Source organism: Cupressus sempervirens, chromosome 8 (assembly GCF_028749045.1).
Source record: "Cupressus sempervirens isolate cs-2001-9-10 chromosome 8, ASM2874904v1, whole genome shotgun sequence".
Lineage (NCBI taxonomy): Eukaryota > Viridiplantae > Streptophyta > Pinopsida > Cupressales > Cupressaceae > Cupressus > Cupressus sempervirens.
Window position 1 is genome coordinate 121,787,636 of NC_143125.1, and position 18,988 is coordinate 121,806,623.

At 36.9% G+C, this 18,988-nt stretch overlaps 2 protein-coding genes across 2 annotated transcripts in view; one reads left to right on the forward strand and one right to left on the reverse strand.

The window, feature by feature from the left end:
- The window catches only part of LOC149541885 (Nucleotide-sugar transporter family protein), a 57,744-nt gene that overhangs the window by 23,194 nt on the left and 15,562 nt on the right, over positions 1–18,988 (forward strand). Inside the window, exons 2-3 of the mRNA XM_089796956.1 lie at positions 4,067–4,115; positions 4,268–4,494. Of these exons, the coding sequence (XP_089653082.1) occupies positions 4,067–4,115; positions 4,268–4,494 (276 nt within the window). The remainder of the gene's footprint in view (positions 1–4,066; positions 4,116–4,267; positions 4,495–18,988) is intronic.
- On the reverse strand, positions 7,863–18,964 carry LOC149541886 (uncharacterized). The gene is made up of 3 exons (XM_089796501.1): positions 18,597–18,964; positions 18,185–18,462; positions 7,863–7,946 (listed from the first exon to the last, which is right to left on the reverse strand). Exons 1-3 carry the CDS (start codon positions 18,946–18,948, stop codon positions 7,863–7,865), a joined length of 714 nt encoding a protein of 237 aa, XP_089652627.1. The 5' UTR covers positions 18,949–18,964.

Sequence of the window (18,988 nt, forward strand, 5' to 3'; positions counted from 1 at the left end):
TTTATTTTGTGGTGGGTTTGGGGGAAACCTAGTAGTTTGACTAGATAGGCATGTTTACCAGAGGCTTGGGAAGTGGTTTTTGTGATGCTTTTATGTGATGTTTTGACACGATTATTTTATTCCCAACCAATGTGCTATATCCACGTGTTTGTGTGATTAGATCGAGTAAGCTCATGTATTGTGATTTTCTTGGTGCAACCTTATGAGGTTTTTAATTAGTTATCTATTGGTGCTTTCTAGTTGCTTGTATAGGACTGAGGTGAATATTGTGATATATCTATTGGTGCTTTCTAGTTGCTTGTATATGATTGAGGTGAATAATGTGAATTATCTATTAGTGCTTTCCAATTGCTTGTATAGGATTGAGGTGAATATTGTGATTTTATAAGATATACTTCAATGAGCTTAGGGTAGGTTATTTATGTGTATGCTGGGAAGTGGCTTGCAATGGAGGTCAAAACTCTAAAGAGGCTGCATGGGTAACCCATTGTAAGTTGTATTAATAAGTGATAACATTTCATTAATGGGGTTAAAATGAATTAACAAGAGTCAGTGTTTTACCTCGCCCCTGCCTCGAGTGCTAGTACAGGCTAGGATGGGAGTAGAGAGGATGATTGGTTGTGACCTTGCTTCATCATTATGCCTTGTCTATAAGAAAGGATACTGATGTAACATAGAGTCACTAGGGGGCCGGAGTCCAGAGAGACTGCTAGGGTAATCTTAGAGTTGACTCATGTGATGACACTTGCCTACATGAATATTAGGTATCTTACGTGCCTTTGTTGCCTCTAAGATTAGATGTTACTTGTGTACTTGGTACCTTTGAGATAGATTGCTAGCAGGATTCCTTGACCTAGATTCTTATTATGACTTTTGAATTGTTATCCGTTTGAGACTTGAGATTATCTCCTCAACATGGTGGGAGTGGGCCATTTAGGTTCCATGAGGTCGAATGGTAGTGTTTCTTATACCATTGAGATCCGACAGCTGGATGCCGATGCTGGATGCACCTTGTGCAGTTGTTCTATTCTTTTGATCTTGTGATTATGTTTTAGGGTCATATTTTGATTTATTGTACTTTGGTTATTTGGGATCCAATGAGATGTTGTATCTTATCATGATGTATATTCTTTTAGCATTTCATACCATGTGACACGTATAGAGGATGATTATGTATTTTGATTATGCCATGTGGCATCTTCTGTACTTGTATATTATTTCATTTGATTTTGTACTTATGGTTATCCTATGATGTGGACTTTGTTATGTATCAGATTTAATCTTATTAAAACTTATGTGTGTGATTCAATGTTATGGAACCCTTGAGAGATGTAATTGTTATTGTATTGCTTCCACTATGTTATCTCTTGTTTGTTTTAATCTTTAAAAAAAAATCTTTAGAAAACTTAGTAACATTATAGGTTAATTTCTTTTGGGTTCCCTGGTGTGGTGTTACAACAAGACCTAGGATACTAAAAATAACTCATTAATTAACATAAACAAGTGGTATTCTATCTAGGATACTAAAAATAACTCATTAATTAACATAAACAAGTGGTATTCTATATCCAAATGTATAGTGGTTGAAAGAGAAATTCAGAATGGTGCGTTGAAATAGCGAAGGTAAAGTTTTATTTGTGTTATGTTACTGTTTTGATTTAATGGATGGATTTCTAAGTGTCTTTTGTTATCTGAGTTCCATTCCCTCGCCAAAAGTAAGCATTTATTTATTTATTTTATATCTTTTACCTTTTAAATTGTGAATGACTTGTTTTTGGTTCTTTGAACTATTGGTTCCAACTTGCTTCTTGTTCGTAGAGTATGGCTTGGAATATCAACCTAAAATAAGGGATGAATATAATTAGTTATTTCAAGACCAAAAAATTAAGTGACAAATATAATGAGTTATATAAAGACAAATTAATTACATGACGATTATAATTAGTGATTTGAAGGTATTAATAAAATGAGGTGTTCTTTCTCACCAAATCATTTGCCTTCTTTTGCATCTTAGGGAATTTATGTGTGAACATGACCTTTGGAGGGGACAAAGAGACTTGTTTGAGGGTTCCTTGGCCACTGGTGTCACTTGAGTGGTGTAGGTGGCGATGTTGGTTATTGAGCTACTTAGGTCATGTCATGGTGTTGTAGAGGTGGCTCCATTGGTGGTGCACTTAGGAGTGGTGAGAGTTAGAGGAATGTTGAGTGTGATGAATGACAAGAGGGAGGTAGGGAATGATAGCATATGAATGGCGAGATCAGCATTGGGTAGGGTTGTAGGATTGTAGGGGATGACTAAAGGATTTTTTCTTCACAATTTGGGGTCACTTGCTTCAATTTTGGCAAATAGGTAATTGATATGAAGATTTTAGGTGATGTTGGATGCAACAGTGAGGTGCTTTTTGTGGAGAAATGCTTCAAAAAGTGTACAACTTGCAAAATGAAACCCTTCAGGAAAATCTAAATTAAGTTGACTTCATGGTGTTTGATGTTGACAAAATGTAAGCTTTACCTAGATATTTTGGACCTTTTGAATGCAATGAAGTTGTTTGCTTCTTTCATATCCTCCCACAATAGATCACCTAAGATATTCAATTTGTAAATGATAAAGCTTAACTAAGTTTTTTAATTAATCTCTCAAATTGATTTAAATGGCACTTGAATGGTCTTGCTCTAATGCCATGTAAGATTTAATGAAAAGTAAATTTTCAACAATTAAGTCTACCTTGGAACGAAACCAATATAATAACGAGATGAATTCAATTGCATACAAAAAGAGAATGATAGAATAACACTAATTTTATTATGGAAATCAAAGGAGATGACTACGATATATAGTCTTTGGGGTGAACAATTGAAGATGTCAAGTGTCCTAGAGTAGTTGAGTTAGCCACAATAATCTAGTGGACTGAATCAATATGTAAGAGCAAGGGTATGAGGTGATTTCAACTTGATGTCATACTGGTGGCAAATAACTACCTTTCAGTCCAGGAATGATTGAGGTGATGGTGGCACAAGACTTCCATCAATCAAGGAGATTGACAATGAACAATCTAATTTACCTTAATAATTATTAGGTAAATACAAGGTGCAATATAATTTTAACAACAATTTTAAAAGCATGGTACATGGTACTGAGAGGTGACTGCATTTTCATTCAGTTGATAAATTTAGTGCATGCATATATCTTAACCCTTATTATTGTCTCTCTCTCTCTACAATATGTTCTTTTTGGGGTTCAATATGAAAAGCCCTTCTACAATTTTTTTTGCTAATATTCAAGAAGACATTGAAATTTTGCGTATACTGAATGCCTGAATGATCAAGGTTCTCTCATCCCACTATGCATATTTTGAGCGTCAATTAAAATGTCATTCTATGATGTGGGGCTTCTCCAAGCAGAGCCAAGAGGTTATAGTGGATCACCTTGCCTTTTATTGCCTTCTAAGTGAGTGCTAGGCTGGACTACTTGCTTGTTAGTTCCTCCTATAGTAAAAAAGGAAAAAAGGAATAATAGAAGTCTAATAGTGATTCTTTAGTTCTTTAGTGTAATTTTTATGATATTACTAAGAAACTTTAGGTAGTTTTCCTTTTTTAGGAAACACTTACATGAAACATATTGAGATGCAAATTTCATGCTCCTACTGACTGGAGATCGTGCATGTATCTCTATTTTGGGGATATATTTCTGATACAGGCGACGAGAACCAGGTGTTAGGATATGATTCCTTGCATAAATGAGATAAATTATTGTATATGCTATTGACCTAACAAAGATTGATTTTTTATTAGTGAGGGCTAATCTTAATACAATTGAAGTTGCATCGGGCACGTAATATTTGACACAAAAATTGATAAGGTTGATTTTCCCATTGCTCTTTCATTTTATGAATTTTATTGATAGAAACAATAAAAAGATCTTATTCAATAGGCTGTAGTTTGAGAAATGAAAAGCAGATATGTTTTAACTTTAATGCCAATTAATTTGTTCCAGTAGCAATAAAATACTATTATCCCTTTTCAAATTTAATTTATTGATGGTTCTGGCATTCATTTGATCTTACAGGAAGGAAGTAATTGTGACTACTTCTGTGCTGGTGTGTGAGTGGGCAAAGGTATTTCCAGTTTTTTGCTTTTGTGTATTCAATTCCTTAGGTATTGTAATTTTTACTGAGTTCTGATCACTCATGTGCACTTTGTTGTCATGTTCAGCCAAGTAATTGCTGATATTCAAACTTTTATCTCTGCACCTTATGCCTATACACAGGTTCTATGTGCTTTAATACTTATATTACGTGAAGGCAGCTTGGGAAGACTTCACAAAGAATGGACTTTAATAGGTTCATTGACAGCTTCTGCTCTTCCAGCTGCAATATATGCTTTGCAGAACAGTTTATTGCAAGTTTCTTATCGAAATCTTGATTCTCTCACTTTTACAATGCTTAACCAGACAAAGTTGTTTTTCACTGCGCTGTTCATGTACTTGATTTTGGGGTATGTATCGTAACATTTCTCAAGAGTGGAAAGCTCTCTGTTTCTGTTTGTTTCCTTTAGTTTTGGCATTTAGAATTTTAGATATATTGTGAACACCTAAATTTAATAATATCTTTTGCTATTTTTCTGCTTTCGTTGTTGGATGGCATTGCACATGTCTTGAAGATGCAAGTCATTTCTATTTTGAATTCCTAAGTTCAATAAAATGATGGATATTGGGTCTCTATTTTGTGACTTGTTTGATTGAAGTGACGAGATTACAAGTGCTCGAGTGTTCCATCTTTAGTCTCTTGTCTATCTATACACATTTATAAGATGCCAAAACTTTTCTTATCAAGCAACATTGATTTCCCAATGGATCACTTGAAAGGCTGAGCAGATAGTTTCTGATGTAGCTTTTGAACCTGTGTATCCTCTTATTCTTTTTCTGAACTGGTAAATCTGTATAGATGGGATATGTAGGATATGTTCTTTTTTCCCACCATCTTCAAATTAGTGAAACAAGGTGCTAAACTTGATCCTTTGTCTTGGTTGACTCCTTTCAGCATAAATTTCCTTAATTATACTATTTTGACATGCATATCCCTTTTATGTTATTACTTTTAATTGCAAGTTGTTACTATTATTGAGAAGTGATTGATAAATTATTTGATATATTAACAAATGATCAAATAGATCATTATAAAGAGCTTACAAAGTTTCTAATAAGAAACTTAAGATACAATCCTATCTACAAAGATTTACAAGTATTACATAGATGACCATTTAAGTACCATTTAAGTAATTAAATGATATTCTAATACCCTTCCTTAATGGGCATTCTATCAGCAACACCTAGTTGGCCCCTGAATTTAACAAACTTATTTGGTGAGAATGTTTGGAGTCTACTCTGCTATTGGGACTTAGTGCAACTGAACTATCTCGCCTTAAACCAACTACCGAATGTAATGACAATGAATGTCCACATGTTTGATTTTTTCATGGAAGACCAGATTCTTGGCAAGTTTGATAACTCCTTGATAATTAGAGAGAAAGGGAGTCAGACCTACTTGAGATAAATGCTTATCTGCAAGCATCTGACGAAGCCAAACTATCTCACAAGTTGCCCTAACAACTTATTGATACTCTAATTCTGTGGAGGAGAGTGAGAGAGCATGTTGTTCCTTGTTAGTCCAAGCAACAACACCATATCCAAAATTGAACACATATCCTAAGGTTGATGTTTTATCATCAATTGAACCTGCCCAACCTGAATCTAGGAACCCACCAAGTCTCGAATTATGACTTTTAGTGTAAAGATGTTCATAATTAGAGGTGCCCCTCACATAACACAACACATGCGTTGCTGCTACTCAGTGATCAACTTTGGGTGCTGTCATGAAGTGTGAAATGTAGCTCACTGCAAAACTAAGATTAGGTCAAGTGGCAGCGAGATAGATGAGGCTGCCCACTAGTTACAAGTAAGTGGTTTCATCAACAATAGGATACTTGAACTTGACTGGCAAGTTTAGTCCTTTCTTCACGGGTGTGGAAGCAGATTTACAATCTTGCATTTGAAACCTGCCAAACATGTTCCTGGCATACTTGGATTGGGAAATAAAGATGCTACCATCAGTCTGCCAAGCCTCAACACCTAAACTATAATAGAGAAGCCTCGTGTACGTCATATCAAAATCCTTGTAGAGATCTTGTTTATTTTTTGCAGTCAAATATGTTGAATTGCCAGTGATGATCAAGTCATCCACATATATAACAAGAAAGAGAACATCATTACCAAAGCATTTGGTATACAAATTATTATATGAGGGGCAATGTTGAAAACCATGAGCAACCAAATACTAATCAATCTTGATGTACCACACTCTAGGGGCTTGTTTAAGTCCATAGAGTGCTTTCTGGAGTAGAGATATTTGGTGAGCTTTTCCAGCAACCTTAAAGCGAGGAGGTTGTGTCATGTATACTTCTTCCTACAACTCACCGTTGAGGAAGTACTCTTAATATTCATCTGATGGACTTTCCATCCAAATTGAGCTGCAATGGTTAGAAGAAGGCGAATTCTATTCATCTTGGCAGTAGGAGCAAAAGTCTCCTCATAGTCATGCCCTCTTGTTGTGTGAACCCTTGAGTAACTAATTTGGCTTTGTATTTATCGAAGGTACCATCTACATGATACTTGACCTTATACACCCATTTGTAGCGAATGGGCCTTTTCCCTAAAGGAAGATCAGAGATAACCCAAAGACTTTGGTATTCTACATCCATAGCCTTTTCCTATTTTGGAATCCCTTTTGCCTCTTTAAATATTTGAGGCTCATAAATACTATGAAGGTTGGTCATGGGAGCAAAGTTAATTATATTTTGCTACTTGCCCTTATTTCTAGAAGATTTACTCTTAATGAGCTCACTAGGACAAAGGGCACTGATGGTCTTAGCCCATCATTTAGGTTGGAGAGTAGATGCTCCAACATTAGAGAAAGGAGTAACAACTAGAGTTGGAGGAGGAAGAGGATCTAGAGGTGGAAGGTTAGCATCATCTGGAGGAAAGTTAGGTAGTGCATCATCAAATACAGACTCTGAATCATCCTCCCATCAGGTGAACCCAATGGTTAGACAAACACCTAAATCATAAGTCTTCAAAGGATGATCCTTAGAATTTTGCTTGGACAACATTTCGACTGAAGATAAGATGATCAATGTGTGCATTAATTAGTAGTTAAGCTTTATGGCTTTATGGTTGTCACTGCATCTTGTAAACATAAGCTTTTAACTCTTGGAATCCAACTCGGAGCGTTGGGCATTTGGAATCCATACATATGCTAAAGAGCCAAAAAATTTCAGATGGCTGATCCTAGGTATGGGACCAGTCTAGGCTTCCTCAGGATTTTTCCTTTAACTTCATGTGTCGGAGTCCGATTATGGAGGTAGACTGCAACAAACACTGCTTTTGCCCAATATTTCTTAGGAACATTTATGTGTTCCATCATAAACTTGGCCATTTCTGTAATGGTGCAATTGTGATGTTCTACAACACCGTTTTGTTTAGGGGTGTATGGTTTGGTTAACTGATGGTTGATGCAATGTGTATCACAAAAAGCAAAGAAAGCAATAGAATTAAACTCCACCCAATTATCAAACTTAAGAGATATAATAGAACAGCCAAACTCTTTTTTTGCTAAGGCCTTAAATTACTGAAATTCAGTTAACACATCTGATTTCTATCTAAGAAAATACACCCGCATTTTATGACTGAAATCATCAACAAAAAGAAAAAAAAAACTACACCCAATAACGTAAGAAGTATTCATTAGACCACATACATTAGCTAGGACCAACTGTAGCACCTTAGAGGCTCTCCATTATCACCATCCTTAATGGCGTCCTGTGCTGCTTTCCAGCTTGACAAGCTCCACAGACTCGCTGATTCTGAGTTTAAATTTCAAGTAGGGCAAGTACTATCGTCTCGAACAAACTGAGCAAGATAGTGAATATTCAGGTGACCATGTTGCTGAGACCAAAGACTACTGATAGAAGATGATTTTGCTGCAAAGGAATGCTAAAGAGAATCACCTATATCCACAAGTTTGTATAGACCATGATTCTCAATGGAAACAACTATAATAGTGTGTGTCACACAATCAACAATCGAACACTTGTGTGTAGTAAATACCACATCAAGCTAAGGAGATTGCTCCACGATCCGTCTCAGTGATAGAAGGTTAATTTCCATGCAAGGAACATAATATACATTGAGGAAAATGAGATTCCTCCCACCAGACGGTACGTGAATGTTGCCCTTGTTGACAATAGTATACTCTTCCCCTACTCCAAATATAACTGAATCATCAAAGGGAGAGAATTTTGTAAACCAATCATGCTTGTGAGTGAAATGTTGAGAAGCACGAGATTCTCTATACCAGGTAGAAGATTTTACATGGTCTATGGGCTTTTTAGCCATGAAGGTGTAAACGATAAACTCTTTCTTCTCTATGTGCTCAACAACTTTGGCTTTAGGTGAGGACCCTCCCTACTTCTGTTGTTTAGAAGCCAATTGATTGCGACAATCCTTGAGCAAATGGTCTTATTTGTCATAGTAGTTACACTAAACCCTCTTCTTCTTTGAACCATACTGAGACTGATTGGAGCCCTTCTACTGAGATGATTGAGATTAAAGAGATCAAATTTCCTTTATCTTTGCTTTATTGAGATTAAAGAGATCCTTTATCTTTGTGAAAGGAATTAGTTGCAAAGTCTTGCTCTGAGGAGGTGACACTGCAACTTGCTTTGAGGAGGAGGTGACACTGCTACCAAATTGTTGTTTCCAACAATCTTGCTGTAGAAGGTTGGTGCACAACTCTGGAAAATTTCAAATCTATATTAGTAGAAGTAATCTTGAGTCTCTATAAAGTGCTCATAAGATATAGGTAGACTCTTCGAGGTGATGACTACAATATCTTCTTCCTCCATTTTTCAATTAATAGCTTTGAGCTGATCTTGGATGTCCTTAGTCTTTGAGAGATGCTCCTATAACGATATGTATTCATCCATCATAATGGAGAACAATTGGTTCTTTATGAAGAACCAATGGCTCTTGTCAGATGTCTCATGCCACTCCTGTAGACGCTGCTAGATGTTTGATGCTGACTTGCTTGAAGGAATCTGAGGCAACTAATCATTTGTGACGGAAAGCTTGAGAAGCACAATAACTTCAAGATGGTCACCACAAACTTGTCCTAGTTTGCTTGGAGTGTGGTAGGACAAGTCTTTGTTCCCCAAATAATTGTGTCAAGTTGACGATTTTCAAAGATTGTCAGTGTGTGCTACTTCAGGTATTATAATTTCTACCGTGGAATCTTTGATTGCCCTCCAACATTAAGTTGGTTAATGGTGCCATCATGCACATCTCCCAATGCACAAAAAAGAAAATCAAAGAAGTAACGATAACACAAAATATGAAACACAAATCCTAATGTAGAAGACAGACAAATGCAATTACAAACTTCAAAAAATAATGAAGTATGGTTGGCACAAATTTTGAGAGAAATTTTCAGCTAATCCAGAAAAAGTTCGACGAAGTAGCAATAGAGATTTCAAAAAGTCCAGAAGGAATCTGAAATTAGAATAAAATTCCGATTCGTAACAAAATTCGAGGCATAGAAACCAAGATACCCACAAAATGTTGATGATGACCTAGTTGAGATTTCAAAAAACCCACCATGAATCTACAATCAATAATTTTTCAACTTGACCTAAAGGATCAAAACCCTAGTTAAAGGTTGTAGAAGCCCTGGGCGACCATGAGATATTGAACATGGGTTTTGAGAAATTCTGAGAGAAAGAGCCGACTAAAGAACAACTAAATGGAAGCAAAAAAACTTCTAGACAAGTGTGGAATGAAATATAGTTGTAGGTCTGAGCAAAATAGTTTTTAACCTTTGCAAAAAATGACCAGAAAATCTACGTGGGAGTTGCAGAGAGCCGAGTGGGTTGCAAGAAATCTCGTCGAAGAGAGTTTAAGGCTAAACTTGCAGAAAACTGATGTCAAGAAACAATGCCTAAGGGCAGAAAAAACACACACATTTTGCACAGAATGCAGAAAACGCCTTAGGAAAAATGCCCATGAAGATGAGCACCAAAGTCAGGAAAATCGTGCAGGTTGAAGATCTCTGTCTGTAAAACAAACCTTGCGAAAATGGCCTGAGATGTTTTCCAAAGATCTTAAAAAATTTCAAAAATGAATTTTGTTTTAGAAAACAAATTCCCAAGCTTTGATACCTTATTACTAACAAAGATTTGGTAAATTATTTGATGTATTGACAAATGATCGAAGTGATCATTATATAGATCTACAAAGTTACAAGAATAGAAAGTTTCTAATAATAAACTTAAGAAATGATCTTATTCACGAAGATTTCCAAATATACATAGTTGTAACCATTTAAGTAATTAAATAATATTCTAATAGTTACATATTGTCCTACCTCTATGTACATACATACACACATTCTAGAGACAATGAGCAGAATCAGATATAGAGACAGGGATGTATAAATCTGTCATCCTATATATTGTTGGACTTAGCATTGTGATGTGGTTTACAAGATACCTGCAAAGTCCTCAAAGTGAGGATTGCAGTGATCAGCAAATCTTCAACATATAGATGTTAATGTGTTTTATCACTGCCTGCCTGTCAGTGTGCACTGATTGGCAGCATCATTCTCATAGTTGGAAAATTCGCCAAAGCCAAAAACTTGCCAAGCTCTGGAAAAAATATTCAGGAAAACTTAGCTAGTTTTTTGGCAAAATCTCAGCAAAAATTCAGGAACTTCAAAAATTACTTAAATTTAATTAGAAATGCTTTTATTTTTGTAAAATACAATGAGAAGATGCATCCAACGAGTCATTAAATGAGAACACAAAAGAAACAAGCTTATTCTAGATATATTTAAAACAAAATGGGTACATAACTGCATTCTGGTGAGGAATGCTGATGGCTGGAAGAGAAACAGTTAGCAGTTTATGTAAAACTAAAAGTAAATACATTATTACAATTACATCTTCCTCTTCCCAGCTCTAGTAAAAACTAACGGAGAGGTAGAACTAGTGGGTATAGTGCTAGAAGTCTGCACTGGCCATGACTACTTCCTCGCTCGGTATGTCTGACTCAGTCTGTGGTTCGTCCTCCATCCTTGATGTAGCTCTGCCTCTAGCTTCTTTTGGCACTAGCATTGATCACTCATCCAACTCAATTTCAAACCAAATCCACCCCCTTCCTCCATGGCCAACCTCTCGAAATCATCGATGCCATCCTCTTCAAGAACCACCTCAAATCCGTTTCAAATCAGCCTAAAATCTGCTTCAATTTTAATAGAAATCAGTTTGCAAGTGTTTGGAAGATTATTTTTTCCCTCGCAGTAAAATACAAGTCAAGAAATGAGAAATGAAATTAATTTGGGCTGTTTTTTGCTTTTAAGTGTTGTTATAAAACTATGACCAAATTATTAACAAAAACTAGGCAAGTACTCAATGAGTTTTTGGTGCCAGTAATAGTCATAAAAACACGCTAGGTGAGAAAACTCGGCCAATTTTTGCAACTCAGTGAGTACTTTGCTAGTAGTACATCTATTATCATTCTTTTTGCTAATGGTCTCCATACAATCCTAGATCAGTATAGCTGCCAAAATCAGACAATTCTATATGACATATTATTCTGAAAGTTGGAACTTTGTAGCACTATTTCATTTATGTCATTACCCTTCCTAGACTAATTTATCTTAGGTCTATACATGTGAGTTATAGTATTAATCCCCAGTTCATTTTAGTAAGTTTGGAAATGTTGCAAGTCAAAAAGTAAAAAGTTGCATGAAATGCAAAAGTTGTCATTTTGCAACTTTGCAACTTTTGGAAGTTGAATAATCAACTTTGTCCAACAATCATGGGAATGCAAAGGATGGTTGGGGAAGTTGAAAGAAGCTTGGATAAGATATGTTAGTTGATATACAAGCGATTGAGCACATGTGCGTACAACTTTTGACATGATTTGGTATAAAAAATTCTCAGTATTTTTTTGTAACCAGTCTGTAGTTTGCTTTGCTAGCAGTGTGTACGTATTGGTGAATTGTTTTGAATGATTATAGTGATTTGAGATATGTGTTAGCTTTCATTTAGTTCAAGTTGGTTGAGTTTTACTTGTTCAAATAGATAGTTTCTCAAACAAGGTTTGAGACCCTTGTTTTGTCAAGGTTTTGAAGTTATGTGGCCCTTTACTTGACCTCCCATCATAGGAAAATTACAGCCTCTTCGAATTTATAAGTAGAGGGAATGTGTTTTCATTCCTAGTTGGTTTCATGCAAAGATCTATTGAGATGAAGGAGAATAAGCCAGCCCTACCTAGGCATCTTCATGTGACCAACTTCTTGGATTGTGCAAATTGAGTGGTTGAACTCCATTTAGGGTGGTTGGGTGGAAGCAGCATGGTAAAATGTTGTTTTGAAGTTGGGACAAACCTTTTGCAAGTGTTGGTTTGGAAGGATAGACCGAATTCATAGTAGTTGCTTTGAAATTTCGAAAACTAATTAGGCCTAATGTCCTGAATGGATCAATAGGTTTTTGCCCACATATGTAAGGTTCAAAATTAATGACTTTGGAATCTTGTAGAAGTCCCAAAAGGTTATTTGAAACATTTTCAAGAGTGTGATAGTGCTATCAGGATTTAACTATCTGATTCTGAGTCAAACTCATTGACCCATTTTTCATGAGTAGTGATTCAACATGAATCCATCTCTCATGAGAATAAATGGAACACTTACCACTCATTGGATCTAGGTGCTGCTCACAGGGGTGAAGCACCGGGACTTCCCAGGAGGTCACCCATCATAGTACTACTCCAGCCTGAGTGTGCTTAACTACGGAGTTTCCTCCATGGTTAAACCCAAAGCTTGCAACCCCATTTTCAAGAGTGTTGGGATACTTAAAACCCCATTGACAAGTTGTATTGAGTTGATTAAAGGTTTTGGAAGGCGAAGAGGAGTGTGGTCATGGTCTTGGTAAGATGAATTGTTCTATAGTGGGTTGAGGAGATGGAACTAGTTCACAAGTTTTTCCTTGCCCAAAAATGCAAGCCAGGTGTGATTGCATCTTGCTATTAGCATAATAGGAATTAGGGTTGCGAGTTCGTTGCTTCGACTTAATGCTGCATCAGAGCAAGGGGATTTAATAAATCGAAGCATATGTCAGGAAGTGAAGAGGAGACTAATAATATGCATCCAAAGGGACGAGTGCTGAGGTGGCTAGAACGCTCCAAGCGATGGAGGAACAGGACCAAAAGTTGGTTGAGGATATCAAGAGATTGAGTTATAAGGGAAAGAAGGTTGAAGGACCCAAAGGGACGAGTGCTGAGGTGGCTAGAAAGCTCCAAGCGATGGAGGAACAGGACCAAAAGTTGGTTGAGGATATCAAGAGATTGAGTTATAAGGGAAAGAAGGTTGAAGGACTATCCGAGGAAGAAGAAGAGGAAGAAGGGGATGAAGAGGAAACCCTAAGCGAGAAGTTGTGAAGAGCCATCGGTAACAAAGTAGAAATTCCGATCAATTAGAAGAGGAGCCATCAATAATAAAGCAGAAATTCCCATGTTTTGTAGAAAGATGAACCTTGATGAAGTTATGGATTGGATAGAAGCATTATAAAACTTATTTTGAATGTGAAGAGATAGTAGAGTACTAGAAAATCAAGGAAGCAAGGTAAAAAATGAAAGGATATGCTCTTACTTGGTGGAATCATCTCCGGGATGAGAGAAAATATGGGAAGATTGTGACTTCTTCATGGCGCTGAAGGCCTCAAAAATCAAGGAGATGTTTGTACCAGATGATTATGAGGTACAATTGCATAGGAAAGACAACATTTAAAGTAGAGAGATATGGATGTCAGTTTTAAGATCAAGGATATATGAAGGGGAAAAGGACAATGTGGCAAGATATCTCAATGGGTTGAAGTTTAGCATGCAAGATGAATTGGGTCTACTAGGCCTGAATATAGTCCGTAAATGCTTCCAATTAGCTATGAGGGTAGAAGAGAAGCTGAGAAGGAAACAAGAACAAAATGGTGGAGGAAGAGACAACAGGAATTTCAGATGTAGAAATAGATCAATTGGTAGACAATAGTCATCTAGATCACCAAATGAAGTAGGTCAAGGGGAGTCACACGGAGGAGCAAATAACAGAGGCAACTTGAGGGGTAGAAGACCTAATAGGCTAGGAAGGTTTGGAGGTAGGAGATTTGGAATGTTAGATGTTACAATCGCAATCAAGAAGTTCACCCTACACATAGGTGTTCTAAGAAAAAGTAATTCAAATCAACAAGGAGAAAAGAGAGCACAATTAATCCAAGAAGACTCTCAAAATATCAATTCACCATCTAAGTTAGAGGACCCAAAAGAAGGTGAGTGTCTAATGATGATGACATTGCGTAAGGTACCAACTATACAAGAACCACCAAAAAGAAAGACCATCTTGAGGACCAACTGTAAAAGCAAGGAAGGTATGCAGACTTATGATTGACTCTGGTTCTACAAAAAATCTAGTTTCTCTTGAGATGGTTGAAAAGCTTAAGGTAGCAAGAATTCCACATCCTTGCCCTTACAAAGTATCATGGTTAACTAAGGGACAACAAATGCTTGTTAATGAGAAATCTTGGGTAGATTACCAAGTAGGTGAATACAAGGATAAAGTACTTTGTGACATTTTTTCTTTTAGGCCGTCCATGGCAGTATGATTTGGAAGTCCAACATGATGGAAGGAAAAACACTTCCACTATCCTCACAAATGGAGTTAGGTATACAATGAGACCAATGCCTAATAACAACCTAGACAAATAGAGATAATTTATTGTCATGTGTGTAGGAGGAAAGGAGTCTTTGAAGGTCGTGAAAGAGAAATGTACCCCATGATATGCCTTAGTCATTCTACCCAAACAAGAAGAGAAGAAGGAAGAAAAATTCAAGGACAAAAGGAAAGAGATAGGCTCTAAAGAAGTTAGAGAGTTACTAAACTAGTACAAATGAATAATTGCAGAAGATATGCATCCCACATTATCACTTGTTAGAGAGATTATTCATCAAATTGATTTTATTCCAGGGTCTACATTACCTAATAAAGCTGCCTACAAAATGACTCCCATGCAGAATGAGGAGATAGCCAAACAAATACGTGATTTTTCGGATAGAGGTTGATAAGGAAAATCCTAAGCCAATGTGCAGTCCTTGCAATCCAAGCACCTAAGAAAGAAGGAACATGGAGGTTATGTACAGATTCTAGGGCCATTAACATGATTACAATTAGGCATAGATTTCCTATGCCAAGAATAGAAGATTTACTAGTCTATCTAGGGGAAGCAAGATATTATTCCAAGATAAATCCTAAGAGTGGTTACCATCAGGTTAGGATAAGGGTGATAGATGAGTGGGAAACAACTTTTAAAACTTACAAAGGACTCTATGAGTGGATGGTTATGCCTTTTGGCTTATCAAATGCTCCTAGCATATTGATGAGGTTAATGAATGAAGTGTTGAAACCATTTATTGGAAAATTTGTGGTAGTATACTTACATGACATTTTGGTCTTTCGCAAAACTAGAGAAGACCACATGAAGCATTTGGATCAGGTTTTGAGTAAGTTACATTAGGAAAGGCTAATGATAAACTTGGACAAGTGTGTTTTCTTGCAGGAGGAATTAGTATATCTTGGGTTTGTAATTTCATTTAAGCATGGATCCTGATAGAGTAGAAGCCATACTCAATTGGCCAACACCTAAGACTATTGGGGATGTCAAGAGTTTAAATAGACTAGCCATATTTTATAGGAAATCCATCATGAATTTCAGCCACATATGTGCTCCAGTATTGGATACCATCAAAGGAGGACATAAATGTAAGTTTGTATGGACAATCGCTGTAGAAGAAGCTTTTGAGATTTTAAAGAAAAATGTAGCAGAACAACCAATACTTACATTCCTTGATTTCAACAAGATATTCACAATTGAATGTGACGCTTCGAATTTGGCTATAGGGGCAATAATCAATCAAGAGGGAAGGCCCATTGCTTTCTTTAGTGAAAAACTAAATGAAGCAAAAGGAAGTATTCATCTTATGACTTGGAACTGTATGCCTTAGTTCAAGCACTCAAAAAGTGGAGACACTATCTACTGGCAAAGGAATTTGCAGTGTTTACTGACAATCATGCCTTCAGTTACTTAAATAGCCAAGACAAGTTAAGTCATAGACACATCAAATGGGTAGAGTCAATCCAAGCCTATACCTTTATTTTCAAACATAAGAAAGGATGAGCTGACAAGGTAGCTGATGCACTAAGCAAAAGGATTTTGACAATACAGATTCAATTGCAAAGTTTGAGTATCAAGGCACTCAAAGACATGTATGGCTCTAATGAGGACTTCCAAGAAGCATACAAGGTTTGTACCAAACTCTCAAACTCCCATGATGATGAATTCTCTAAATATCTGATACAGGATGGTTTACTGTTGAAAGGGGGACAATTTGTGTACCTAGATGGTCTATGAAGTAATGAGAATCAGAATCGGCAAGGCTGAATTGAATTGCGAATCAGCCATGAATTGACAAATTAAAAAAACCCTTGAAATTTTAGAAATTTTAACAATTTATAGCTTATTTCATGCACCCTTTATTGAATATAACTTAAACACACTATAACATTATCAAATAGAAGTTAACATACATAAACATGAAACATAAATGATAAATCCATCACATACGTAACTACGTTACATGTAAAATGTAAATTGTATGCTGTAGCTGAAGTAAATAGAAATCATAGGATCATAATGATTCAAATCATAGAATGTAGGTAAGATAAAGATCCATAAGACATCAAATCATAAATGTAAGAATCTAAGATGAAGATCCATGAAATGTATGTCTATCAGTATCTGTAAACAAAATGAAAAAACGAGGTTCTAGCTCAAGCCTCATCATCCTCATCATCATCCTCAAGCTCGGTCGCAACCTTAGCCTTATCCTTTGAGTATCCTATCTGCCTTCTAGATAGGCGTCTAAGGTAGGTCCTAAAGGACTGCTGAGCCATAGCCTCCGCATGCAAGATGGGCTCATGAACAACATCACAAGGGCCTATGTCTTGCGTGCGCGTGTGTGTATCAGTGCCTAAACATGCTCTAGCTACCTCCTCTGCCATGGCCATAGCCTCAACCTCTCTATCTACTTGGTCAATCCACTCATGGTCTTCCTCAGTGAAGATTAGATCCATAGCCTTAGTGAGCCACTCTGATTTTGGATGAATCTCCTCCAGAATGATCAGAGAGGAGTCAGGGCCCAAAATTTGTCTGATCCTAAGACAGAGGTTGTAATGAATAAAGACAAGATCATTCAACCTTTGCACCAAAGAAACGTGAATCGGAATCGGATTGGAATCGGCAAGGCCGAATCGAATCGTGAATCGGCAATGAATCGGCGATGAATCGGCAAATTTGAAAAAACCCTTTAAATTTAAAGATTTTAACAATTTAAAACTTATTTCATGCACCCTTTATTGAATATAACTTAAGCACACTATAACATCATCAAATAGAAGTTAAAACTTAACATACATAAACATGGAACATAAAATCCATCACATACGTAACTATGTTATCTAAAATGTAAATTGTAGGCTAGCTGAAGTAAATAGAAATCAAATGATCATAATGATTTAAATCATAGAATGTATGTAAGATGATCCATAAGACATCAAATCATAAATTTATGTAAGAATCTAAGATGAAGATCCATGAAAGTTTGAAACATATGTCTATCAATGATTCAATATCAATATCTGTAAACAAAATATAAAAACAAGGCTCCAGCTCAAGCCTCAGGCTCATAGTCATCATCATCCTCAACATCATCCTCAAGCTCGGCTACAGCCTCAGCCTCAGCCTCTGAGTATCCAGTCTGCCTAGTAGCAAGGCGTCTAATGTAGGTCCTAGAGGACTGTCGAGCCATATCTCCCGCATATAAGATGGGCTCACGAATGTCGCTAGGGCCTGTGTCTGTGCGTGCACGTGTGCGTCTACCAATGCCTGAAGAACGTGCTCTAGCTGCCTTAACCTCTATATCCACCTGGTCAATCCGCGCACGGTCTTCCTCAGTGAAGATTGGATCTACAACCTCTGTGAGCCACTCTGATTCTGGATTTATCTCCTCCAGAATGATCGGAGAGGAGTCAGTGCCCAAAATCTGTCTGATCCTAAGACGGAGGTTGTAATGAACGAAGACAAGATCATTCAACCTCTGCACTGTCGACCTGTTTCTCCTCTTCGAGTGGATGTGCTCGAACATGGACCAACTGCGCTCACATCCAGAAGCGCTGCTTGGCTGACTCAGAATACGAATGGCAATTTTTTGAAGTTTTGGGGTTGTGGCCCCAAACATTTGCCACCATCTATCTGAAATAAGGGAAAATAAAAATAATTAGTCTCATTTACAAATTACAAATTACAAGTTAACTCTAAAATTACATAATCAACTTTAAGTTTAGAATCTAAATTCATGAACATTGAATATATTATTTAATTTTTACCTGGCTGTATTGTTTCCCGAGCATCTATGGCTACCCTGCTAGAGAAAAGTGGCCCTTCTTTATTATTGAACTTATCAAGCTCAATAATTGCAGCACTGCTATCCTCATCAGTACTCAACCTCTGGATCACTGTATATAATCCGGTGAGAACCTCCTCATCCGCCTTGAAGTCAGGACGGAAACGAAATGCCGAATTCAAAAAGTAAGCTGCTGCATGGATGGGTCTGTGGAGCTGATTCTGCCATCTCCTATCAATGATGTCCCAAATAGGGGCATACTTCTCCTGCACTCCTGCATACTGAGCTCTAATGGCCTCCTTGGCCCTATCCATGCCCTCATATATGTAGCCCATAGAGGGCTTCTCCCTATCAGCAGTTCGTAGGAGAGATACA

Bases quoted from the DNA above. Each gene is read 5' to 3' on its own strand.
- LOC149541886 (XM_089796501.1), bottom strand. From the start codon at position 18,948: ATGGGCTACATATATGAGGGCATGGATAGGGCCAAGGAGGCCATTAGA. The intron at 18,463-18,596 runs GTAAAAATTAAA...CCCTTATTTCAG, and splicing joins TCGGGAAACAATACAGCCAG to ATAGATGGTGGCAAATGTTT. The intron at 7,947-18,184 runs GTTGTAGATCCA...TCGAGACGATAG, and splicing joins AATCAGAGTGGCTCACAGAG to TACTTGCCCTACTTGAAATT.